Here is a 26452-nt window from a genome sequence, read left to right as displayed (position 1 = left end):
GCTTGAATTGTCACGTTCCCATGTTTGCACAAGTGCAGAGTGGGACTCGAGACACTTTGCACTCGGCTAAAAACTGCTCGGGAGAGCAATGGGAAGCACATGTGGTTTTAGAGCTGATGAATCTTTATGGCGCAAGGACATCTGGCCAAAGAGCACCATGGCACGAGGTTTTTTTCTTGACTTAAATGTGGGGTCAAAGACCCATTTTGCAAGCATTTTGCCCGAAAGGAGACAAGCACCAGGCAGAGGAGAGCTTGTATTCATTGTGTCACCAGTGGGCACCTGGCGGCACTGGGCATCAAACCCGCACCTCACGCATGCGTGGCGGATGCTCAAACTGCTACACCACTGCTGTGGTCAAGTGGTTTTAGAGCGATGGTACTATAGATGCAATAGTTGATCTCCGGGATTGTACAAGTTTGGCCTTGGTGTGGCCTTGCAAATTTGACCTTTAGACTATTTGGGCCAGAATCGATGTCCAACCATAACTGACCTTGCCCAACATGACAGCTACCTCCAAATATGGCCCCTGTCATTTCCAAACATTTGGCCCAGGCCACCCCTGAAATTTGACCTTGGCCAATTTGGGCCAACATTGATGTCCAACCATAATTGAGCATGCTTGACACAGTGGTGACCTCCAAATTTGGCCCGGACCATTGCCAAAATTTGATCTTGGCGATTTGGGAATGCTTTTTTGCATTACAATAGGTTTAACCAAGTTAAAACCCTATGGTGCCTCATGTCCACCACGGTGGCTTCAACTTGGGCATTTCATCTTAAATTAGTTTTGTTGAGGTGGTGCTACTTTCAGGTCACGTAGTGTCACCATATGGCACGTACAGAAATGCCGCCTAGCCATACTTGCCTCATTAGCCATGGAAGAGCTGGGATGGTCCGTTTAGCCATGCCAGAGCTATCGCTCGACTTTTAGGTATAACCATGGTTAAACCCTTCCTAACTTTTTTTTTTTTTTGAAGACTAACTAAAACATACCGAGGTCATTATTCCAACCACGGTTTTAGCTTAGTGATTCCAACCTTCGTCCCTTTCGGAAATGCTGCATCCACTTTAAGTGTTGCTGAAGGAGGCGCAAGTTGAAGTGCGGGTCCAAATGCAAAAACATTTGTTTATAAGATTTGTTTCTGGTTTTAATGCACTGATATGTAAAAGGTGCCCCTGTGCTGTGCGATGTGAGTGGACGTTAAACAGCTCCAGGTGGTCAGAAGTTGATATGGAGCCTTCCGCTGCAGCATAGCCCATGTCTTACGACATTAAACCACAGCTTTTATTTACAATCTTAGCGAATTCTTGAATTGCTCCTCTGCCTTTCATTGCAAATGACGTTCGTAGCCACTTATCTGCTTTATGAAGAGCCATTGCTTGCACAGACTCTGTTCTTCTTCTCTTGCATTATTCGTTTGGCTGATTACATTGCAAACAAACAAACCGGTCTATCCTGGTACTCTGTAAATTGCGCCTTCATACCCTTTATTTTTTAATTAAGTGCCAAAAATGCCTTCTTTTTGAGGCTTGGTAATTTCTTCTCACTAGCTTATATATGAGATTTTTTAACACCGATTCATGCTTCTCTAGTGATCTGGTGTAGGCATGTGGGCAGTGTCAAAAGAAAAAAGGCCTGGAAGTATTGCACTTGCATTCCAAATGTAAAGGCACTGCAGAAAGCTTATATAAAACGTGATAACGCGGAGAAAGAGCAACAAGTTTCTAGTAGACCACTTGCTTAAATATTTTACCAACCCAACTAAAACTAAGTTTGTGCTTAGTTGGCAGTTGCTTAGACCCACCCAAAGCAAAGAAGCCTGGCAGTTTGTTTTCTTGAATGGGATATTTTTTTACATGTTTCCACTAGACGCGGAACAGGCACTACTGCAATAAACTTTTCACAGTTTCTCGAGCAAGCTGTCTGTGCTTTCAGGCTTGTTTCCATGCCTATACAATGGCTGGAGGCAGAGGAAATGGCCACTGTACTTGTGGGGGAGGGGGAATAACTTTTCACTTCACTCTTCATGCCGTGCAGATTGTCTAAAATAAATACAGTCAACACACCGCTGTCCTTAGCACTACCCGTCTTTGTGGCAAGACATGTGGATGGCTCTGCCATCGCAGCACAAATAAATGTCATTCTTCGTGCCACATGTCTGGTTGGTGGCCATTCTGTAAAAGACTAGTAGCACTTTCAGCAACATATGTCGCTACAAATTTTGGCTATTTGTTGTCTAAAAGTGCCTGTCCCTGAAACATAATGTTGCCAGAAATGGTTTAACTTCTGTGTGGTTGGTTGTGGTTTGCCACCATGCCAACCTACTGCCCCAGACAAATAACTGCATACTTGAATAGCACATCAAATTCTAATCAAATGGCCTAAATAAAGGCTGTATGGAGCACATTCTTGGCATCTACATGTCAACATTGTTGACTAACTGCAATAAAGGTAAACTCCAGTGCACTTCGCAGATGCCGAGTGGTAGCAGCTATACATGCAAGTCAACTTGTAGTATCTGTGCAAGGTGTCTGCTGTACAATGGTGTTACATTAAAATCTCCATTGTACAGAACAAAATGCCACAATCTTCAAGTGGACATATATGACCAACTGTTATTTACTAACCATAACCTACAACTGTACCGTGTTATTTTGTTCATTATCACGTAATTCAAGAGGAGGTTCACTGGAGTGATGGTAATAGAGCAGTCAAGTTTGTGCACAGCCTAGGATGCAGCTAATTTAAGCAGAAGTGAAAACTATGAGCAGTTGACCTCGTAAACATATGTAAATCACAAAAAATCTTCAAACTGCCTACCCACACACTTTTCATGTGTGAATCGGCAGGTAGGAGCCATTCAGAATGCAGTAACATGACGGCAAGTTCTGGTACAAAAGCTAGTGAACTGTCACGACCATGAAGTGTCACACCGAACAAATGAACATGTCGGTCGGCTCTGCAGACAAAAACAGGCAACAGATGCCATCACTTCAGTGACGATGCGTCCCTTCACCGTCTGCTAACGACGTCGCCGTCGGAAACTGCAGACTTCTTCACGACGTTGGGGAGAGGTGTTTTTTAGACTGTGGAGAGAACGTGTGCAAGCTGAGCTCCTCAACTCATTCTAGTTCAATGAGCAGGTGCAGGCAGGTGTTAGTATGTACAGTCCTTGCCAAAAGTAACCAGGCTGCATGGTTTGCTTCTCCCTCATATAGTGGAGCCCCTGCGGCTTCCCTAAAGAGGAAAAGATATTTGAAGGTGAGAAAAAACGTACTCGTTATCTAACAGTGATTTATAGCTTGATGGCTGCGATACCTGTCTCACTATACAACTTAGAAGCAAACCGGGCAGCCTGGTATGTCACAACACCTGCTCTTTGGATTGATGCGAGCAGGTGCTGAAAGTGTGCTCGCTTTCCCTACCGCTTCCACAGAGCTTGCGCCAGCTGTACAGTCCAGCGAGCAATACGGCGACGCCCAGGGAGCGCCTTTTGGAAACATCTACCACGCTCAGCCTTGCCTCACCGACGAACCTTCGTCTTGCTCCCGGGTCGCCGACGCTTCGAACTCCCTGATGAGCATCTCGTGCTTGAACGAGCGCGGCTCGCGGTTAAAGTTCCACAGTAGCAGCTTCTTCTTGAGCTCGTTGCCTCCGTAGTAGAGCTGCAGCTGATTGACCAGACACTGGGCTTCGGTCGGCCCGACGACCTTGGAGTCGTACTCGCCGCTCATCAGCACGACGCCGCCGTCCTCCCTGGACGCCAGCTGAGTCCAGTAGGTTAGCGCCAAGCACGCCGGGGCTTCGCTGCCGTGTAGCTGGTAGCTGGCCAGCGGCGTCATGTGGCACTGGTCGCCGACGAACTGGGACAAGACAAACTCGTAGCCGCTGCCGTCTCTGGGAAGCGGGTAGAGAAAGACCGGGTAGTCCCTGGCCCGTTCGCGTATCGTCTCGTAAATGGAACTCGGGATGACTGCGCACACGGCATCTCTCGCCGAGTGCAGCGCCTTCCAGGCGTCCGTCAGCTCCGCGGTCGACTTGCAGCGCGAGCGCAGTTCTCGTATCGCGTCGGCGTCGAACTTCGACGGCCGCACATAGGTCGGTTCCTGTTGCAGTTTGTCGCAGCGACGATCTTTAGGTTCTTGAACCTCACTACTGTGGTTGTCGGAGCTTGGAGAGGGCGTCGCATCGCCGCTGGTAGAACCTGCGGCCTTCGTCTTTATGGTCCGAGAAATCTCTTCCTGACGGCGCTTGAGAGCTTCGGGGTCCCGTCGCTCGAGCTCCTTGATTTTATCCGCGTACTTTTTGTAGAAAGGATTGTTGCTGTATGCTGGCCGATCGGCTTTGCTACTCTGTGTTCGGGCCGAAATTGTTAATGACGCCGCCAGCTCGCAGCTCGAAGGCGCGCCGGTGAGACGTTGGAACACAGTCCGCCAACACCACGCCGATCGGAAAAGCGCCATTGAAAATCTAACAATCTCGCCTTGGTTTAAGGCGTACGAGAAACGCCTCCACCCTACAGTGTGGAGCAAATGTTTGCGTTAAAGAGGAAAGAAGTGAGGCTGAGATCTTAACTGCAACAACCACATTACCACATGTAGCGAAGTAGCACGCGCGACTGTCGTCTGGTCAGCCGTCAGAATAAATAAGACGAAGCCAGTGCTTTATTTCACCGACCAGGCGCGACACGAAGTGGTGCAGCAGTTATGACAACGACATTAATAATAATTATAACACAATAATAAAGACTATATTAAAAATGTTTTAAATTGTTATATTTTTTATGAAATATTTTTCTGGTTTACATATGTTTACATTGTGATGCTTCCTGAGAACGAGGGTAGTGCGTCAGCTCCGGATTCGGAGTGAAAGCGGCGATAATCTCGATCGCGCCAATTGCGCTTTGGGAGCAGGCTTAGCGTCGGGCTCGGTCACGCTTAAAATTGACCGTGTTGTGATTGATTCTACTCGACTCGACCGGGATTGAAAGTCCTCGTGCAGCAGCGGCATCAACCTACGAATGGCACCGTCGCGTCGGGCAGCAGGTGAGTTGTGGCTTACATGCACGATTGGAAGGCGCCAACTCGAGCCCAAAGCAACGGTGTATGGCCAAAATAATGCGAGGCCTCGAACATGCGCTTTTTAAGGCCAATGCGTCACCGTCACACCACCGCTAGATGCCCAGGACTGCAGCGTGAGAGCTTACACTGTGTACTACACAGCTGTGTGATCGTCGGTGGTGAAATGCTGCGCTGCTTGGTGCAGCTTTTTTTTTTTTTTTTCCCGAAAAAAGCGCAGTTATGCAATAACTACGACCACATAAAGTCGCTCGATTTGAAGTCATCGCAAGTCATCGCTCGCTTTGTATTCTGGTATATGCATATTGAATTGCACTGGAGGGTTACAAAACTGGCACACTGGACTGACACAACGAAGCGTGAACTTACAGCTGTTTGACCTGTTCCTGAAGAAACAACTATTCCAGACTTTCGCAGTGCTGTGTTCTGCCTAATACGTCTTCTCTTGACCTTAACGGCTTTTGATAACCGTCAAACTGTTTAACAGGCATATTATAGTTGCCTTTTCACATATCCAAATCAGTACTGTCGCCTGTCCGAGCCGTCTGTTGTCATGCCAGAAAATTGAAGGGCACTGGTTTCTGACTGGCTCTCTCGGAGTTGGAAACGCGGTATAGCTGTCATTCAACAACAGACTAGAACAACGACTGCAGTTTCATACCGCGATGAAGAGCGATATTTTTCGCCCACGCCATTGGAAACGCGCCCGCGTACCCTTGACAGCTTCTTAAAGAACCCTTTTTGCCCTGCTGACAGGAACTGGTGTATGAATTTGCGTCGAGAGGAAGTCTGAACCGAGTAAGTACTGCTGGGACAAAAAAAAAGATATAAAGGCGCCTGTCGGAGTGAGAAAAAGAGGTGAGGGGGGGGGGGGGATTAGTCGAGTGCATGTGATTTATTTACTGGGGCATTGAAGCAGGCTAGTTGGCACGTTAGTGAATGCTAATTGCTTAGTACAGCGATAGACAAGGCAGGCAGCATAGGTGTTCCACAACAAGAACGTGTGCGCATCTGTATGACAGAACAGGTAGTGTGCAGAACAATTAATGTATGCTCTGTTGAAGCGGCTGTATTGATAACATGAGGAGGAGAAACATTATCTAAATAGTGAGATTGAAAAGTTTTTTGGAGGCAGTGTGGCCGCAGCTGGACTGAGACAGGGGTAACCGAAACTGTTCTTTGTCTGACATCATCATACGTTTGATTAAAAATTACATCCACTGCAGGACTAAGACCCCTCCAAGTAACCTCACATTGCCGATGTTGTTTGTGAACCCTCCACTACAGCATCCCTCGCAGCCTAGCATTGCTGTGGGATGTTTAACTGTTCTTTGTCTGACATCATCATACGTTTGATTACAAATTACATCCACTGCAGGAATAAGACCCCTCCAAGTAACCTCACATTGCCGATGTTTGTGAGCCCTCCACTACAGCATCCCTCGCAGCCTAGCATTGCTGTGGGATGTTTAACGCCACATTCCATACCATACCTGTCAAGAAATAGACCTAAACTGGCTTGTGGTGATGAGCGTTGTCCAAGCAGTAAGGACTCGATGCGGAATGAAAACTTAAAAACGCACTACAACACAGCTACCGCTGCATATGTTTTCCTGGTGCAGGCGTCGGTCAAGTTTCACTTGTGCTTTGGCAGCATGCATGTGGCGCCATCTCTGAATTCTGGTGGCCACTACAGAAAGTGATGTTGATGCTGACACAGCACTCGTGCCAGTGTGAAGAGGTAATTAAAGCACATCGTTTGGCCTGGTTTCTCTTCATTCCACCAGTCATGAGCTGGATCACAACTGATTTCACACTTAGTGTTACTGTAGTGGACTGACATTATTGAACCTCTTAAGACAGGTACTGGCTCATTATTGTATTCAAGAATTGCTGTGTGTATTTTTTGTTTGAAAAATTTCTTGCATTGGTTTTTGTGCGCAACATTGTGTGTGCCTACTTTAGCCTAGTGTGGGTGCACACATCTCGCTGTTCAAGGAATTCTTGCCACTGGTTTTGTCCAGCACAGCTGTTGATGTTATGCAACTAGCTAATGCGTGTTCCACGGTGAAAATTCATTGCTTGCTTTTTTTTTTATTGCCTTCCAACAGCCGCCTCGAACACAGCTACCAGAGTTAAGAAGGTTGCTTCCAGTTCCAAGCCATCTACCAAAGCTAAAGCAAAAGGCAGCAACAAGCGTACACGGAACCGGAAAGATCTGTCCAAATCCAATGCCCGCCCACAAGTTGTGAAGCAGGCAGCGCCCTCTGGCCTAGCAGGGGGATCAAGCAACGCCAGTGGCCACAATAATGGGAGGAAATCAAATTCACAGAGGGCAACTGGGGTGGCAGTGAAGAACACACCGAGGAGGACGACAGCAGCCAAGTCCGGCAGCCAAGCCCAGCCACAGCGCAACAGTGGGAGGAAGCACAAGACACAACGGTTAACAGGAGTCTCAGCAAAGAGTGCGCCACTGAAGCCCACCCGCAGATTCAATGCTGAGGCTGCTGGAAACAGAAAACAGACACAGAACTCGAAGAAGACGAAAAGCTCGATAAAAGCTGGCCGACAGGCCGGAGCAGCGAAGCAGCAGAGCCCTCGCAAGGTGGGCGTACAAAGTAAGGAGAATGGACATGTAAAGGCACCATTGGGGGGAAAGGCGAAGAAAGCAGTTGTGTCGCCCAGGAAGAGTGCGGGCACGGCGACAACTCCACGGACGGGCAGGAAGCGCAAGGCGCCGGAAGAGGACCCCGCCATCATGGGAGACAAGAACGTGGAAATGGTTCCAACTGACACCCGTGTAGAGCCCGTGAGGTTACCACTGTAAGTGAATGCAGTTTCTTTTTTTTTTTAGTTTATAATCGCCTTTTAGAGGGGCAGTTGACTGCTGAAGACAAGTATTAAAAAATTGGCATATTTTTGTACATCTTCCCTGTGGTGACGATAGTGGAGGCAGAACTTGTGGTTTTGGCAGGAATTTATATTCTAAATTGGCAGAGAAAATCTGGCCGGAAGCAACGGGTGCAGTGTGCTATGTTAAAACTTCGTGGCTTTGCAAGTAATCCTGCTAAGTCGCCTGGAGTTGACATGTACTGCATTTTATGCATGGGGCTGAGTGTAGTAAATTGCGTTATTTTAGTTTTTGCTGGAAGAAACTTTAGGCACCATAATTTTTTCTCCTCTTGCAACAAGTCGCCATTTCTTGCATGGTCTAACCATGCTTTCTCATCATCCCTTCTAATTTTTTCTAAAATGCAGGCTACTGCTATGGTGCCATTGGCAGCACTGCTGCCGGCAAAAGGGGTTTCTGGAACCTGTGAATAGATATCGCCACTATTATTTTATTGATGGCATTTTGAAACCACCTTAGTGCTTTCAAATCTGTGCATCTTGGCTAATGTCACTGCCATTGCACGGCGCCTAGGCGGCACGGCAGTCGTTGTGTCCATAGAGTTGCATACAGTTGCAGTACTAACTGTACATCGTGTCCCTGATGTCAGGATTTGGAGATGCCATCTTTCATGAGAAACTGAGATTGCTATATCGAAAAATCGAGTTTTAAATCATTCTGCTGCGTTTCTCAGCACCACAGCCAGGTATTCGTTTACAAAGAGCTTCTTATTGAGGGGGAAAAAAAAAATAGCTGCGGTTTCGCTACTGCTGAGCCTAGTTAGAGAGCGAAAGCTGTGGTGTATCGGGCATCTAGATGCGGCTTGGCGTCTGTGACGTTGAGTGCGTTCCGCACTCTGGATAGGCAGCGCGTTCACCCTTGCCACCCTGGCAGTTAAATTACTAATGGTTGGTCACAAGAGGTTGGTCACCCAATGAATGCTGCAGCATATTGCTGCAGCGCCGTGTGGCTGCCATGTCTTCAGTGCTAATGCATGCAGCCTACTTCTCTCTTACCACGGCCACATACCTCAAAGGGAATTGAGGCGTCCATTGACCCAGGGAGCCAGTTATGCGCTCTTCCTTTCCTCAGAATTATTATAGAACGCTTTCAGTGCCAACACCAATGAACGGAGACTGCCTATAGCTTCAGTGGCGTGTTTCTGCCACAACGCTGTCAATGCCAACGCATGCAGCATGTCACTACCACCACTAGCTTAAAGCACGACTGAGGTGTCCACTTTCCCAGGGGCCAGTTATGCGCCTTTCCTTTGCTTTCGAAGCTCCCGCTCTTCATTGGTTTTGGCGCAGCTTCACACGCCACGCGCTGAAGGTCAAATCTGCATAGTCGGCGAAACTCGCAGAACATGCCGTAGTAAAGCTTTCACTTTAAAAAGTGTACCTGATAAGTCACTAGACTGCCTTTTTGAATGCAGAAAGGCAGATGAGATAAAGGATTTGCAGGGCAGGTTGGCATTTTGCATTGCAGAGGAGAGAGCAATGATTTTGTTCTTTCCTGTGGTCTGTTATGCAGCATTCGCGGGCTTTGCTGCAATTCTCATTTCCAGCTACTACTGCCCTTTATAAAGCAGTACTAGTGGGAATGGGCAGATTAAACGTCAGTTGCCAGAGCATGAAAGCAGGCGACAATGACCGGGGCGTTTTGCTAAACATGCGAACAAGTGATAACTGGAATACAGCTAAAAAACTTCTCAGGATGCCAGGAGTTGGGGGAATAACTGTGCACCCGAATGCGAGGAGCAGTATTAGTTTAGTTAGCAAGACTGCACAAGGCATGCGAGCAAGGCAATGGAAGTGGATTGAAACACCGCTAAAACTTCAGTGTGCCAAAAACGGGGCAAAGCAAAGAAATGCTGCTAGCTGACATGGTAAATGGTATGCTACATCCGGAGTGAAACTGTAGGCAACTTTTGGAGCGGCAGCTGGGAAGAGTGGAGCAAAAGGCTTTATTATTATTATTTTATTCTTTTCAGAAGCATAACTTGCAGGAATACATGTGTCAATGTCGGTCATTACAAATTTTTTTTGCTGAGAAAGGGGTCGCCCCTCCCCCTTAGTTACGCCTGGTTTCCTGATATTAGTTTTGCTATAGTTTGATACAAGTCAAGACAAAAGTGGCTTTTCCCTGTCAGAAGGACACACTTCCAGCCAATGGCGTCGGCCGATTCTTATGAACCTACTAGAATGACAGGCTTTTCAATGTAGGCAGGGGACCGTCCCTTTTCCTCCTCTGTTGCCACGCTATCAGGTTTATTGGCGGCAAGGGTGTCCTTTTGGCGGGGAAAAGCGTCTTTTTAATACCCTAGCACTTATAGTAACCATTCTCCACATTTAGCCATTCTGGGTTTCCCTGAAGCCTTATTCTCGCAGCCTGCTGACATGTGTGTACATGCATGCACACACACTGGGCAGGTCGTGATCGCAAGGTCATGTGACCTAGGTGGTAGGTGAGCATATTAGTATCTGGCCTAGCTAAGCAGTTTGGCTGCCATTTTTTTTTTTCTTGACTTGTATCCGACTTCAATGCGCCTGTTAAAGTGAAAATGTAATGCCATTTCCGTCGAATCACATTTGTTTGCTGCCACATGCGAAAATTGAACGGCATTCACCAAAAGCAGTATTGGGGACCTAATTAACTTTGGAAGTCATTTGCTTTCACTCCCGGAGCGAATACTGTTTCGGCATCAGTGGCTTGGTAAAGGTATCTAACAAAAAAATCACAGAAGTGTCGCAAGTATTATGCTGCTATGCCACTCATCGCAGTAACTGTCGGCGCTGTTGTGTTTTTTCATTATGACATGAGAGCGTTAGTACCCTCATGTCGAAAAAAAAGAATTGTTGGCTTTGGTGACCGTTTGAAGCCTCGAAGCCGGACCAACCGGCTCTCTGGCAACCTAAGTGGCCTATCGAGGTCACGTGACTTTGTGGTGTCATCACAAACTTTTTTATTATTTTGGTTTGTTCTGACTTACATAGCGTAAATCAAGGAAAAGCAAGCAAAAAGGTGATTTCCCACCTGGCAATGGCCTGCTCTTCCTGAACAATCAAAGATGCTTATACACTAAAACACTGTATCGCATGCATTAGGACTCTAATACATTGTGACAAGTACCAGAAGAAAAGAAAAAATAATACGAAATCATCATTGCAGCGCTGCATGAACAACGAGGGCATATAGTACACACTTGAGAATACAAATGCAGCAAATAATTCTCAATTTTCACGACAAACAAACAAGACAAGAAATTTCGAACAGGTTAATGTGCGAAACAAGCAGATAATAGGAGACTTTATTTCGTAAACAGGGAACAACATCACAATGGTACTTTAATTTTTTTGTTATGAACAAAGCAAAACTTCCTGGACACGCTTTGTGAGCGAACTGGCCACCGTGGCATGTGGCAGTTAGAGACGTTTAGAATAGCGTATGAGCGCTTATGTGTGTTATATGCAAGCATTTAGCGGGAGGTTACTGTGGAAATTGCATAAGCACCTTTAGTTTATATATGCCAACCTGAACGTAACGATAACAAAGGCCGCAGGGGCACCATCTGGTGTTCAAATGTGAAAATGTTTTGTGACATATTTTCCGCATTTAGCCAAGTGTAGATAGCCAGTTTCATGGCCAGTTAAGTCGAGCCAGGGCCCAGTTTATTTGGTAACTGAACCGAGCAAGGTTTTTGATAACGTCATGTTGAGTTCTTTTGGGCCCTTGTGCGTACCACCGAAACGACTACATTTGGCAAGGCTACCTTGGCGTAAAAAGCCAAATCAAGGCAGCCTACTCTACAGTTGGCGCTGTCTTGTTAGGGTTAAGAACTGTAGAATCGTTAAACTGAATCGAACATTGGTTAAGTTTATCCCTCATTCGTTACGTTGTTGGCGAGGGGAGACAAAGTGTATATCACGTGTACCATTTAAAGACAATGAATATACCTAAAAACCAAATAACATTGACAAAGTCTCTCCAAAGCGGGTGACATGAGTGCCGCCATCTTGACAACGCTGTTTTTACTAGCGTAAGCAAGAGCCCGCACGTTAAATTCCAAAAACAGCATATGTAATGCACACGTACGTTAAGCCTCGATTCGGAATAGCGTTTGATGCATGCACAGTACAAAGGATGCTATTTCATAGCGTTCGCTACGCCTTTGTGTATGTCTGTGCACGCTATACTAAAAGTCTCTAATGAATGATTGGTCACGAGAGGTTGCTCAGGAAGAACGACTTGGATTGTACAAACCCCGCCGGTGGCAGCACCTCTCATCACAAAGCAATGGCGCATTGCTTAATCGCTGCACCACTGCGCCAAGGGAGTGGTATGAGGACCCCCTGTGATCTCTGCATTTAAAGTAGAGAATGACCAATTCCACATATATGGGCATTAACTCATTAATGCTATTATGTCTTATCGTTGAAACGGAAGTGCCCCCTCCAGTTTCTTTTTTTTTTAAATTTTTAAGTGCGCGAGCGCCTTGAGCAGAATGTGAAAAATCAAGCACAATGGGTAGAGTTTAAGACGTCTATGCTCATACAAGCGTGGCAAGACCATCTGTGCAACTTGTGCCGGAACAAGCGGAATGCAAAAGTTTATGTGGCAGTCGGGAAAGTGCTCCGTGCAGAGGGCATAGAAAAATCGCTGAAAGCCATCGGAAGCAAAATAGAAAACCGTGGCAACAAATACAGGTAAGCATTCTCTCCTTCTTGGGCCAAGTGTAGTGGTGTGCAAAACTTGGACCTTTTTCGTAGTTGGTCCATTGTAGCTCTGGTGCAACTTTGCCTCAATGTGTTTTTTTTTTTTTTGCATTATACGTAAGCTCATTTTTGCTGCGCCAGCGAGTTTTTCACCTTGAGACACTAGCGGCCAAAATTTAAGTCTCAATGTTAAACTTGCGCACATTGCAGTCACGTTACCTCTTTCCCACATTAATCAAGATGACCGTGTGCCAAATTTCTCATTTCGTTTTGTCACTGCAGTTGTGGCTTGATGGTGGGCTTCTCATTTCCTTTCAAAATGACTGTTCAGGGACTGTAATAGTGCAAGTTCATAGAAAATCAGCGTATAGAACATAGTTACTGCATAGGCAATGCCAAAAGTGTAGCCACTTTTTTTTTTCCACCATGAGAAAGTTTTTTTTGTTGCACTGGTCAGCTTTTCACCGCAAGATATCAGCGGCTGAATTGAAAAAGCTCTGAAGTAAACTTGATCACGTTGGGATCACATTAACCACTTCCGTACGTGATGACCGTGTGTAAAATTTCTCATTTCGCTTTATCTCTGCAGCTTTATGGCTTGATGGTGTGCTTTTCATTTACTGTCCAATTGAGACCTAGATCAGTCAATGAAACCTGTAACAATGCGAGTCAACTTCCTCAAGAAAATCAGCCTGCAGAATATGGTGACCGCATAGGCAGTGCCAAAAACTTTTATGCTTGCAGCCCTGCACGCTTTGAGTGTGCTCCATATAGTACAAATTGGAAAACTTTATTTATTCCAGGGAGCTGACAAAGAAAAACGTGGGGCAAGGCAGCAGTGGATCAAAGTTATGGCATCTTCAAAGGTTCCTTGCCACTCTACCTACCAATGATGCAAGCACGGCTCAAGAGGCAGCCTGTCGTCAGGAGGCCGCAGCTACAGATGTAGGAGAAATACTGCTTTATTTAAGAAGAATCCGTACATTACCACTATGCATTCATGCTGTCGAAATGGTACTGTTGTGACCATGACTTCATTCGAGTTCTTTTGTTTCCAGACAATGCAGGTGCAAACTGGTATATGTGCATGTACAGTGGAGCTACATTTTGAAGAAGCTTCTTGTTTTCTTGCTAGTCTTTCATGTGAGGTTGCTGCAACCTTACTTAAAATTATTAAATGCAATAAAGGGAGTTCAATGCACTTTGTTCTACGTGAACGTGTAGATCACATTCTGCTATTGTTGTAATCGTGTTGCACTAGTCCATCATTATGCACAGCTTATTACATGTAACAGTTGTCTAGCTATAACGATGCTCCTTATGCTGTTCTTGTTTATTTGGGCTGTTTCACATGACAAATCTGGCACTTGGCATTGTTTCTAGGCTCATGCGTATGCTAGATGCCAAGTTTTCGTTATTTCGGAATAAGGGTTAGTTTGTCCCGTGCATACTAATGTTTACCACATCTGTTGTTGTTTCAGCTCGTCCCCAATACAGTGCGTGGTCGAGTGGAATATCTGGAAGATGACTTGGAGTCTAGCACCGAGTCTTCTTCCCTTTCCAGCTCTTCGGAGTCACTTTCACAGAGAGGGATGCTTGTTGCTGAACTCCTTGAAGAGCAGCGGAAGCGGCGCATGGCTTTTGAAAAATTGCAAGAAAAAGAATTCGCAATTAAAGAGCAGCAACTCAAGTTGATGGAAGCATCTGCCGAAAGGGAGATCAGGTTGATTGCTTTACTAGATGAACTATTCAAGAAATAAACTGCTGAACAATAGGTGGCTGCTGCTTTTCTTGTCTCTAAGTTGTGTGATGGTTTCAATCATGTTGTGAAGCCATTTTTTTGTGGAGGGTTCTTTAATGCTGAGTGCGCGGTATGTTCTTGCTACCGTAATTTCCGGGGTTTAGTCCACAGGCTCTACATATTTTAAAAGATTGTAGCCACCGAATTTTTTCTTGCCCGTTTTCCTCTTTTAAATGGTGCATTAGTATGCATCTAACACTCTGTGGTATATACAATTGCTAAGTAATTTATAATCGCATTTCTTGATACTGTTCATTTTTCAACCCTCCAGCCAGTGGCAGTGACTGGTTTTTACGACGTCGCAGTTAATCCCCTAGCGTGAAATCGCACATGACTGGCAGGTATATGTCCTCAAAGTGGCATAGATAAAATACAACGTGAAGTTGCTTCCGACGAGGAACATGTAAAATCCAGCACTCGCGTATGTTGTCTCCTACGGTCATGTTAGACCATATAATTTTCTTTCTAGGAAATTTCTGATGGTGCGGTTGCACTCTATAATAGAACAATGGGTCCAGTTCTTCTTGCACGCCATAGATGGGAAAGAAGGTGTACAGTATGGTACACTGTTAAAGGGAACATGCGGTCGCGTGAAGTCGACTTTCCGCAGGGCACTGCTGCGGAAAACCGGAAAGAATGCTGAGCTGATTATGGTCCAGAGTTTTTTTCGGCATTCTGTCCCCGTGCATGGATCTCATTTTTCACACCCACAACACATCGATTACCTCTTCTCGCTGCTGAATTGGCTTTTTCTATTCTGTGGTCGCGTTTAGTGCGAAATAAGCAACATTTTCTCTGGACTAGATTATTCACGTGCGAGTGCCTTGGTTCATATGCCACTAAACATGTACAGTACACGTTGAGTGGCATATGAACCAAGGCACTCGCACGTGAATAATCTAGTCCAGAGAAAATGTTGCTTATTTTGCACGAAATGCGACCACAGAATCGAAAAAGCCAATTCAGCAGCGAGAAGAGGTAATCGATGTGTTGTGGGTGTGAAAAATGAGATCCATGCACGGGGACAGAATGCCGAAAAAAACTCCAGACCATAATCAGCTCGGCATTCTTTCCGGCTTTCCGCAGCAGCACCTCACAGAAAGTCAACTTCTCGCGACCGCATGTTCCCTTTAACAGTGTACCATACTGTACAGCTGCTTCATGACGATGCGCACAACGCTGCCCTTGGCTGCTAACCCGAAAGACGCAGGTTCGATCCTGGCCGTGGCAGTCGAATTTCGATGGAGGCGAAATTGTAGAGGCCCGTGCACTGTGTGATGTCAGTGCTCGCTAAAGAACCTCGGGTGGTCAAAATTTCCGGAGCCCTTTACTACGGTGTCCCTCATAGCCTGAGTCGCTTTGGGACGTTAAACCTCATAAACCGCAGAACGCTGTCGATAGCTGTCAGGCTGCCCCCCATTCCAGACGGGTGCGCAGGTCGCGCCAGAGTTAGATGTGCAGGGTGCCTAAGGTAATGTGAGGCATAAAAATAACTTCAATATAATCACTGGTACAGTTTCAATTCACTACAATGTTAATTTAAGCCAGCCTGCTTCAAGAGCTGAAATGACAACAAACGACATATCGGCGGTTATATTGCATTTATTTTCATGCTCGCATGACTTATATGTTTCTTTCACGTCGTACCCATCATTCGGTTGAAGAAATCGGAACAGCATGAGAGAAAAAGTTCAATTCTAAATTATTTACTGGTCTTGGGCAAATACCAGTTGTTGATTCTTGTATTTGATTCCCTTTTGATCATTTTGAGAAAATGAAGTGTCTGTAGTCTTTTAAAAGTTGATATTTTTCACTTTATAGTTTATGTACAGGCACAGACTACACAGAATTTTTTTTTTTCAATATTTGTGAATATATCTCGAAATTGTCAACATTTTTTTTCTATTTCAAGATTTTGTGATACTTGTGCCGTGGATGCAAATCTTGCTCCTGCAAGCTATGTACTGAGTGCAAACAATCTAGTGAAAGATAAGTAAATAAATTGCTACATGTTTTGTGGTCTGGCCTGCCCTCTTTTCTGGAGAATGTTTCATAATTTGAAGTTTAGCAGTTTTTCAGCAATTGTACTGCACTGATTTTATTCCCCTGCGTGCTGCTGTGAGCACTCTATGTCCGAGAGCGCGCGCTGCCGCCACTTGAAGGCCTTCGAAATCTCGATGCAGTTCTGCACAGCTCCGCTGTCTTGAAAGACCATTGACTGGATTGCGTCGATTGCCGTCGCAACTGCCCGTGTTGCAGCATTCAGTTGATCGTTAATTGACAGACTCGGCTTGAGGGCCTTCAAAATGGCCGTGCGACAGGGGTATTAGCCTCGAGCAACCACAACAGTTTTCAGAAGATGCCAAGTAACCTCAGGTGCCTTGGCTTCCGTCCCTCCCTGCCTGAATGCTTGGTAATATGAGTATGCAGATGCATGGTATCTTAAAAAATGTCCAAGTTCAGTTAACAGTGAATGGCTATATAGCGACTGTATGCAATTTACAGTAAAGTTGGCCACAATGCAATCTGGGTAAACGAAAGGTTGGTTTTGAGGCAGGCATGAAATTGGGTATGTAGGGAACCCCAATAAGCACTCAAAGGGGCCTAAGGGTTTTGCCAAACCTAGATTCAGAACCTCCGCTGTGAATTTTTCTCATCATTGGTTGACGTTGGTTGCTATGTTCCACAGGGTCAAAACTGAAGGGAGCCTGTACAAGTGTTGCGTGCCCGGATGCCCGTCCACCGACGACGAGTTCTTCACCGGCCTGTGGCTCTTCGCTCTGCCGACCGACGAAGCAGTGCGCACCACCTGGCTGGAGAAGATCCACGTCGACCCAGAAATTAACCGGCCCCTGAGTCCACGAGTGTGCTTCCAGCACTTTGAGAAAGAGGACTTTGTGGCACGCAACAGGTGTTTCATCGGACTGAGTGGGAGTGCCTTGCCCAGGGACATCCCGAGGCACATGTACAGATATTAGTGTAGCTCGCATGTAACCCTGTATACTATAAAAAAAAGAATGGTAGTCTAAGGGTAACCCTCATGTTCCAGAAATGAGGCGGAGGACTTGATTATTGATCTGGCATTGGCCCTCATTCTCGCATGACATGTTCCGACACAGACTGCAACGATAGGCACTATAGCTAACTAACATCAGTGTTGTCGGAGCGAAAACAGAAGTGCCTTCGTTTCCTTGTGTTCTGTTCCACCGAGTGCAGACTTGGGGACCTCATACTTTCCCACCTATACTCCTTTGCATGCTAAATGCTCCAATGCACCATGTCTAACACTCGTGCTGCCCTGTTCGATAACAAAATAGGTAATGTTTTATTGCACATGCTGGAACGAGATGTGGTGTAGAATGCGTGCGGTCATCTGCAGGCTATATGGGGAGCACGAAATTCATGGGGGTTCTCAAGATCACTTTTGCACAAAAGAGGAGACGCTGCCATGTGGTAGCTCTTCAACCATGAAAGCAATGCTGGGCTGTGTCTGGTGAGGCTAGTGTTTGGCCGAAAGCATGGATTTTGCTGCGAAATAATAGCCAGGGCTGCTACCTAAGCAGTTGTGTATCTCAGTGTTGATTAAATTGCGAAATAGTCCCACAATCATGAAGTGTCAAATATTTGTGCAGGTTTTGCTGTGAAAGAGTACGGTGGAGGACAACTCTGTCCAATTCTTGTTGTCATAAAATTTGATTGTTTGCCCTTTTTATGCTTTTGACGTTCATTTGGTAGTGAAAGACATGTTTATGCTGAGAAATTCGGCGCTAAAAGTGCAACACTTATTCCTGCCTCTATGTTCAAAGTTGTGAGGGAGATGAGTGCATTAGATACTCCGTGATCGTTGGCTTTTAGTGGACATTAGTGTGGCCGAGCCTTAGCGATTTGAGTACGAAAAAAATTGACATTGTTCCAGTTTTGCTTCGGAACACACAGTTTTTCATGGCCAAACTGCAATGATGTCAATGAAGCCCCTGTTTCAGTAAGAGTTGCCTCCGTGTTTTGATGGAAGCATAATGCAAGAGGTGCCCGTGTGAAGTGCTATGTCAGCACACATTAAAGAGCACCAAATGGTCTAACCTAATTTACAGCTCTCCACCACGGCTTTCCTCTTCAGGATGTTACATCCCACAATATACCATATTTTCTTTGTCATTAGAAAGTGGTAATCAGTCGACATAGGCCAGTTTTAATCTATACTTGGTGATGCTTTAACCCTTGAACCATCAACCCCGGAGCTGTACTCTTCGTGGGAGATGGTACCAATATCTCCAATGACAAGTCGCACTCGTCTGGCCTGATGTTGCGCTGCTCCCACCACCAGACTATATGGCTAGCAATTGCATAGCTTGCAATTTTGAATCCTAGAGAGTCGTAGTTGTACATAAAAAAAAACTCGTCTCGCACCTTTAGCGCGTGGTTTAAGCCTGACAGCATTAATTTCATACGGCGTCTCACATGAAGATTGCTGGTGGCGCCGATGTCCCTAAAAAATGAGCTACTACATCTTCGAGCAGTTCCCGTATGCTCACACTTGATCCCATATCCTCGCAGAGCATTTTATGGAGGATGCCGGGTATTTTTATGGGTGAGCTTGTTTTTTATTTCTTTGCAATCATGAGCATTTAAAAAGCCCTAAAACGTGAGTTTTTTTTTTTTTCACATAACTTCCTGGTACAGGAATGAGTCAAGGCAAGTATAATTGAGACCCTGAAAGCAGCGTTGAGTTAAAATATCTGCATGAGGACCTGGCAGAAATTGTATAATTAATCGCCTGGAAGAGTGAGACTGTTAATTACAACATCATGTTTTTTTGAAAAATTGAATTTTTTATATGATCCCTCCACTGGGGGTTAGTCCCAGTGCCCTGCTGGCCAAGAAATATCACAACACTGCTCAGCTGAAGCAAAACACCTGCTGCTGTAGCACTTGCTCAAAGACCTGTTCTTTAGTGGGAGCTTTTGGTTGAGACCATACCAATTATATGGTGCCTGCCAGGGCACAGTGTTGCCTCGCAATAGCCTCCCATCACCTATGAAACCTTGGGAATGATCTCTGTACTTGCATCTACATTTTCAGAGCCAAACACTGGCCGAGCCAGATGCATAGTCCGTGTTTCCCAATGGTGGCAGCGGGATCAGCCATGCCTCAGAAATGCTCCTCCTTCTCATCGCCAGGGACTTTTAAAGTGGGCTCTCTCTAATTCTAACTGCTAATCAAACTGACACTTTGGTCCCATCAACATCCGGAGCATTAAAAAAGCCCCTCTTAGTTTAACTCTTCACAGTTAAACCAATTTTTCGGTCCCCTCTATGCTCAAATTATCGAGAAGTGATTGTGTACGCAAGGGTGTATTGATGAGACTACCAGTCTCTTTTTCATGAACAGTGTGCTATGGTGTGAACTGTATACGTGGAATGAAGGAATACCAATCAGAAACGGTGTCAGGCAGAGTGAGTTGTATACAATCACTCTGCTATTCTTCACCACATGCTTACAAGTACTGAGAGGGCTGGATTGAGAACAGCTAGGTGCAGGAGTTAAGCAAAAACCGAACTGCTGAGGATATTGCCTCGCTTGACTTAAATGAGCAACAGCAAGGCATGATTGAGGTTCTAAACACAGTTCAGCGGTGTGCTTAGAAAAGGAACAGCAGTCTAGGAAGGAAACAACTGTTATTTACAATGGGTTTAGAGTGAAAGAATGAGCTTTATTATGGACTCTAAATCGTGGTCTAATTTGTATTAGGGCCAATGTAAACGGTTGCAAATCTTGTTAGCCTCTTGCAATTTTCTTGTGCAGCTAGGTAGTGTTGTGTCCTTGACATGGATGATCAGAAGGGGGCCACCATGATAATTTGAGGTCTTGGGGCAGAGTGATCCAGCTGTGCTGCATGTTGTAGTTAATAGTGGAAGGGACTAGATGAAGGGTCCTTGCATTGTTTTTGGCTGTAGGACATGGCCTGTATGCATGTTTCTTTGAAGGTTGTTCACCTCAGATAATGCACTTGGAATGTTTTGCTTTGCCTTGCAAGTAATGCCTGAAATGCCCCTTGACTGATTTCTCTTATCCCTGCTAATTTTTGGACATGTTTGTTGTTGGTTGTAGGCCTTTGGCCAGGGGAGTGAAGAACTTGGTGGGATGGTCCACCGAGCGTGCTTGTAATCTCTTTCATCTCCAGCATGCCGTGGAGTCCAGATGCTGCTACATTCTAGGTCAGTTTTCAGCTAGGTGTGCTTTGTTGTGGAGTTGTAGAAAGTTGTGTGCAGACATGGTCTGGTAGCATGCTTGCTTTGTTGTAAAACCTCCTGCAGGCCTATTCTGTTCATAGCTTTGAAAAAGACTGTAAAAAAATGGCACAGGAAAAAGTAGTGCCTTGCCCTGTTTACTTTCTTCTGCGTGTTTTAAAAACGCTAAGGCGCCCGTGTGCTGTGCGATGTCAGTGCAGTTAAAGATCCCCAGGTGGTCGATATTCCGGAGCCCTCCACTACGGCACCTCTTTCTTCCTTTCTTTCACTCCCTCCTTTATCCCTTCCCTTACAGCGCCGTTCAGGTGTCCAAAGATATATGAGACAGATCCTGCGCCATTTCCTTTCCCCAAAAACCAATTATTATTATTTTTATTGGCCATACTGTTTTCTGTTCCTTTGTAGTTGTGGATTGCCACTTGGCTGTCCAAGTGCACAGTGATCTCTGATCTCTACTGAAGTGTTGGGTGTGGATTGACAGCTTCTAGAATCGCTTGAATTTCTGCTGCTCATTTGAGAACTGCTGTGTGAACTATCGGTCCAGTGCGAAATGGTGGGCCTAAGGCCACAATTGGACTGGTGTTTTCTGAGTTTCCGACATCAGTTTTTAATATTAGTTTGTGGGATCGAGATTTCTGTGGGAGGGCTGCCGCGTTTTGATGGAGGCGGAATGCAAAAGTCACCTGTGTTCTGTGGGATGTCAGTGCACATTAAAGATCCCCAGGTGGTGGAAATTAAGGGCACCTCTTTCTTTCATCTTTTACTCCCTCTTTTATCTCTTCCCTTTGCGTGTCCACCAAGATATATGAGATGGTTACTACGCTGTTTCCTTTACTCAAAAATCAATTTTCAAATGTTTGTTGTTAGTCATCTTGGTGGGTCTGTGGTTGAAGAGGATGTCTGAGCAGTGGGGCAGTTCTGCTGTGATTACAGGTGGAGAGTCAGTCTTTCTGTGCTGTGTTGCGGTTCCCCACCGATCTGGGAGGGAGCTGACAAGGACTTTTTCTTTCAGCTTGTGAGATTAGGTTGGTGTGTACTGTTGGGGATAAAAGTCTGTATAGGGCGCAAAAGTGATCCATAAGTGCCACGTTTGCCAGCGACCACCTCGTTTCGCTGCCACAGATTAGAGCACTTAATGGCTCATTCACACTTAGGCGTTCATCGGCCAGAGCGAGCAGAATGGCCTACCGATCCAGGACTGATTTCTGCCGCTGAAAAAATTTGACTGATTTCCATCGGCCAACAAGACAGCGAGAAGGAAGTTGTATTCCCATGGTGACATCGATGGTGGCATCCTTTGAAGTAGTATCCCTCGCTTCGGACTTAATTCATCTCTGTTAGTGCCTTTTTCAGTAAGTTCACTGCCCATAAGTGGGGAGCCGGTCTTTCGCTTCCCCTCATCTCGCCTATAATGAAACATATTGGCTATAAATTTGCTTCATTTTTTATTTAGAGTGGTGATTCTGCTGCTCCTAGTCCTAAAGAAGTGCTGGTTTGTTGACAAAAATGGTTCCTATTATAACTACCAGATGGTGTAACTAGGCAGAGTTCATCATTCTGTCCTTGTTTGCGACGCTGCACTAAAGGTGTGAATTTGAGAAATGGCGTAATGTTCCGCAAAATGGCTGCGTTTAGCGTACGTAAGCATGCATACACTTAAAGTACGTAGACAGCATCGATTTATACCCTTCGAACCATATCTGTGTACGTTGCAAGCAGACAACAGGGCTCGGAGGAACACGTTTAACGTGATGCTCATGGTCGAGGCGGTGACATGGTGACCAGGAAGTACGAACGAGCCAGCATTTCAGTGCGGCGGATTTTGCTCGCTCTCGCCGTCGAATGCCCCTGTGTGAACGCAGCATTAGTCGGGCTTTGACTGTCATATGCGTGGACTCCAGCCGCTGGCCAATGACAAAGCTATTGGCTTCTGTTGATGCGTACGTATCTTGGAGACTATTATCCCCACTGCCCCAGGGCTGCTCACACCCAGTCTTGAATGGTTGCCTTAAGGCATTTTCGTTGAGTGGTAGTTATGCTTTTATTTTTCTAAGAGAAGGCAAACGTAGTAGGGGCAGCAAAGGGTAAAATGGCCTGAGGAGATTTATTAGAAAGTTTGTGGCGATAAGATGACGCAGGACAAGTATTTGAAGATCAGTGGGATATTTGCAGATGATGTAACTAGGCTGATACTGATCATCGACTGCACTGTCACATTCGAAAGTTTATGGAACACAGTACTATTAAAAAAATTTAATTTCGTCGTTTTTGTTTAAGCCTAGCATAGATATATGCAGCCTAACTCTGAGAGTGCAAACAACACAGTGTGCCGTTACATCTGAAGCAGTGTGCCTTCAGTGCAAAGCAGTTTAATTTCCTTTGCTGAAGTCGCAATTCATAAGCTTTTGACAACAGGGGGGGGGGGGGTGGGGTCAAAATTGCTGCCCAGGTGATGCTACGCATCTTTTCATTACAGATAGAAAAGGCCGAATGCTGTAATATACCTTTGTTGAGGGCTCCATTTGTTATGAACTTTATGAGGTATTTTTATTTGTCGGCATTTTTCTCCTGATCGTTTGTAACCAATGTATGTTCAGACTTCATTGGGGAGCATATTTTATGCTGTTTGCATGTTTGTTGATGTTGAAGCGCTGCTATATGTTTTCTCATTCTCGGGAGACCCCTGGCAACACCAAAATGTAGTGTTATCTGCAGAGATGGTGTGGTTTACAGTCCCACACTGCTGGAAAGCTCTTTGTGCACATTTTCTGCCTACAAGTCGAATAGCAGTTGGGAGATTTGAGCCTTGGGGGGTTCTCTTGGGTAACCGGCTGATGGGTGTCCCTGAAGAGGAAAATGTATGATTTGCTCTGCTTGTTTGGAATTTCTTTCTGTATTTAAAGGGACACTGAGGAGAAATTGAAGTTGGCTTGTATCGATAGAATAGCAGCTCCTGATCACAAAAACGCCACTCTTACTGAAAACAAAGCTCTTGTAATGTAGAAAATAGCAAGAACCAAAATACAGGTGTCGCCGCCACAGGCCAATCTCGCAAGTACAAGCGTGATGACTTCCTAGGACAAGAGGCGCCACCTTGGAGGAATTTTCCTTACTTCATGGAAGCCACGAATCTCTGAGGCTAGCAAAGGAAGGTTGCGCACCGCACCACTAGCCGTCAGAAATCACGTAGTCTGCGTTTACGTCACGTATCACGTCACTCCGTTCTGAGATGTCATAAGAGTTGCCGTGGCGTCATAAGAGTTCCCCGAGTTTGAATCAGAGCGGCGGGAAAAACTTTTTCATCTTTGAATCCAAATTTCTTTGAAATAAATGCATCTTTCGCGCCCGGACAAGCGGCAACAAAGTCATGAAATGCCGAACTATCAGATTTTGCTAACAAAAAAAAAATGATACAGTTCTCCTCAGTGTCCCTTTAAACTTGCACCAGCTTAGCTGGATTTCACTGATATTGTTCATTGTGAAGTGTATCTCTTTGTTGCATTATCGAATGCTTTGTGGATGTCACACTCATACTACTGTGTGCAATTGTGCAGAGTTTTTCATTTTGTAGGTATTGTTCTAGATTTGTAAAGGCCCAGCCTGGCATCTGCCTGCTGTTAGAGTCTAGGGCCATTTTTATGCACAAGTTTTATGTGAAAGTGTAAAGGCCCCTTGTCGCAGAAAAGGCGGTGTCGGCGTGACGGATAAATCTGGACTGGTCGAACAGGTGGCTGTTACATGAGGCACCTGTAGAAGGCGACAGCGAAATCAACTGCACGTCGGAAACCCTTGACCCTTGGGTTGCGAGTCAGACACACTATTGCTATCGTGGAGTATAGTAGACTTGTGTTCTCCCAATCTTTCTTTTTTCAAGAAGCTTTTTAGGAACGGCACATCCTATACACAGTCATTATTTACCGCATTATTTACTGTCATTTACTGCCTGACTATTAACCAGCTGTTTTTTCTCACACGTGCCCACTGTTGTCAGTTTCGAAAGTTGGTTCACACTTGTATTGTTTCGAGTTTATACATGCTGTATACATTTTTTTTTATTCAGGCACTGAATAACCTGTTTGCTTTTTGTGGAGCTATCATGACTGTGATTTTCACATATTCTGTGCATGAACTGAAGGAGCAGTTTTTTAATATTCCTATATAATTCTGTGTGATGTCCGTGGACATTAAAGGACTGAAGGTGGTCAGAAAGTATCTGGAGCCTTCCACCAATGCCAACCCTTTCTTTCTTCCTTTTTTCACTCCCTCCTTCATCCCTTCCTTCATGGTGCAGTTGAGGTGTCTGCTTAGAAATTAGAGGGATACTGCACCTTTCCTCAAAAGTTGTTTTCATTATTTTTCCCCTTTTTATTTCCATTGCCAGATCAGTGATGAGATTGAGCAGTTTTCTGGGATCGGGTGGCTATGACTGACACAGAGTGGGGTAATCAGAGGCAACGGGAGAGGCCCTGATGAACTTAGCAGAGCTAATGGTGATGTATGTATACTGCACATAGTTGATCTCCAGTTTGGTGACCCCTCCTGGATGGATGTGTTTTTTTCACAGTTTCGATGCATGTGTGTACCTGTGACTGAGTGAAAGGTTATAGTGGGATCGTCTTAATGCGACCTGGTCATGTAGGGCACAAGTTTTATCCCGAGTAACCACAATGTACATGTTTGGCAAGTTGTTTTGCAATCAATAAAGGAAAGAAAAAGTTTTCATGCCTGTCACTTCCTCAAATTCAGGTGTCCTATTGTTTGCTCCAAGTAAGCATTGTACTGGAGGTTAGCTAAGGGTCTGTGTCTGCTGTGGGTGGTCATATAAACTGCGAAGTTTCTGCTATGTCGAAATTATACTAAAATTTTGCATTTTATACTGCAAAGGTTACGCCTTCTAGTTATCCGGATCTGCGAGCCATGATCTCTCCAGACAAGTGATGCACCCGCGAGCAGTAACTGAGCACCTGTTCATTCCGGTCCAACAGAACGGCTCACAGCGGGATTTGTATCGGCGGTATTAAGCATGCAATCATGGGTTCACGAGCGCAACATATGTTAACTGTTGTTCATACATGACCGCCTTGGAGTCCTGACATGGAAACTGCGCGGCGGCTTATTGAACAAAACTGAGTTAAGCTAGGTAAAAAATAATGGGGTTGCGACCTTCACAGCCACTCATTCGGAAGTACCGCTTCTGTCTGCGACTCGCTGCGGTCTCACCGTCTCTGCACATCCGGAAGGGTGCTGCTCCAATGTCCGAATAACATCTTGCAGGCAGACAGCGTGAACTTGCCCCAGCAGCGCTCTCACTGGAATCCTCCCAGAGGGTCGTTTTCATGTCACAGTCTAGGCCGTCGTGATCACGTGCATCTCGGCGCCACGCACGGCAAAGAACAAACCGGTCGTGTAGCTGCGTCCGGATGGTAGTGAGGACTCGCAGGAGCTAAGTCGGCAATCTTCGCATGGGCGGAGTACTGCAGTGGAGCTTCAGCACTGTGGGGCAAAGCCTAGTGTGTGCTCCAGGAGGACAAAATAAGCTCCATTGGCCATCAGCTTGTAACCACTTGACCGGCTCATCGTCGCCCCGAGCTCATAGTTTTCCCTAAATGTGTCGCACTGACATCATAATGGCCGCCATAGCCTATGGAGCATGGCAGAAGGTGTGCGTTTATCTAATCAGCTAGTTGCTCCAGCGTGCACTGTAGAAGGTTTGGTT

General features: G+C 45.6%; 2 protein-coding genes across 3 annotated transcripts; one reads left to right on the top strand and one right to left on the bottom strand.

Moving 5' to 3' along the window:
• Positions 1 to 2593: 2593 nt before the first annotated feature.
• LOC144100892 (ATP synthase mitochondrial F1 complex assembly factor 1) lies at positions 2594 to 4643 on the bottom strand. Its single transcript, XM_077633803.1, has one exon. The coding sequence runs from the start codon at positions 4465 to 4467 to the stop codon at positions 3517 to 3519; it is 951 nt and encodes a 316-aa protein (XP_077489929.1). The 5' UTR covers positions 4468 to 4643; the 3' UTR covers positions 2594 to 3516.
• A 217-nt stretch (positions 4644 to 4860) lies between these two features.
• Positions 4861 to 25458, top strand: LOC144100896 (uncharacterized). 2 transcript variants are annotated; one of them, XM_077633809.1, is made up of 4 exons: positions 4861 to 5049; positions 7194 to 7905; positions 13491 to 13632; positions 14169 to 14461. In XM_077633809.1, exons 1-4 carry the CDS (start codon positions 5025 to 5027, stop codon positions 14445 to 14447), a joined length of 1158 nt encoding a protein of 385 aa, XP_077489935.1. In that variant the 5' UTR covers positions 4861 to 5024; the 3' UTR covers positions 14448 to 14461. The 2 variants fall into 2 exon arrangements, with proteins under 2 accessions (XP_077489935.1, XP_077489936.1); XM_077633810.1 differs by lacking the exons at positions 13491 to 13632; positions 14169 to 14461 and adding an exon at positions 17178 to 25458 and having other exon boundaries at positions 4872 to 5049.
• The last annotated feature ends 994 nt before the right edge of the window (positions 25459 to 26452 follow it).

This window comes from Amblyomma americanum, chromosome 8 (assembly GCF_052857255.1).
Source record: "Amblyomma americanum isolate KBUSLIRL-KWMA chromosome 8, ASM5285725v1, whole genome shotgun sequence".
Classification (NCBI taxonomy): Eukaryota; Metazoa; Arthropoda; class Arachnida; order Ixodida; family Ixodidae; genus Amblyomma; species Amblyomma americanum.
The sequence above is the reverse complement of the archived record's forward strand: the minus strand, read 5'-3'. Positions and strand labels throughout refer to the sequence as shown.

What these genes read in the sequence shown, in the direction of transcription:
- LOC144100892 (XM_077633803.1), bottom strand. Translation starts at nt 4,467, where the DNA reads ATGGCGCTTTTCCGATCGGCGTGGTGTTGGCGGACTGTGTTCCAACGT.
- LOC144100896 (XM_077633809.1), top strand. Translation starts at nt 5,025, where the DNA reads ATGGCACCGTCGCGTCGGGCAGCAG. An exon ending in GAGCCCGTGAGGTTACCACT is followed by an intron (nt 7,906 to 13,490) that starts GTAAGTGAATGC and finishes TATTTATTCCAG; the next exon opens with GGAGCTGACAAAGAAAAACG. An exon ending in AGGAGGCCGCAGCTACAGAT is followed by an intron (nt 13,633 to 14,168) that starts GTAGGAGAAATA and finishes TTGTTGTTTCAG; the next exon opens with CTCGTCCCCAATACAGTGCG.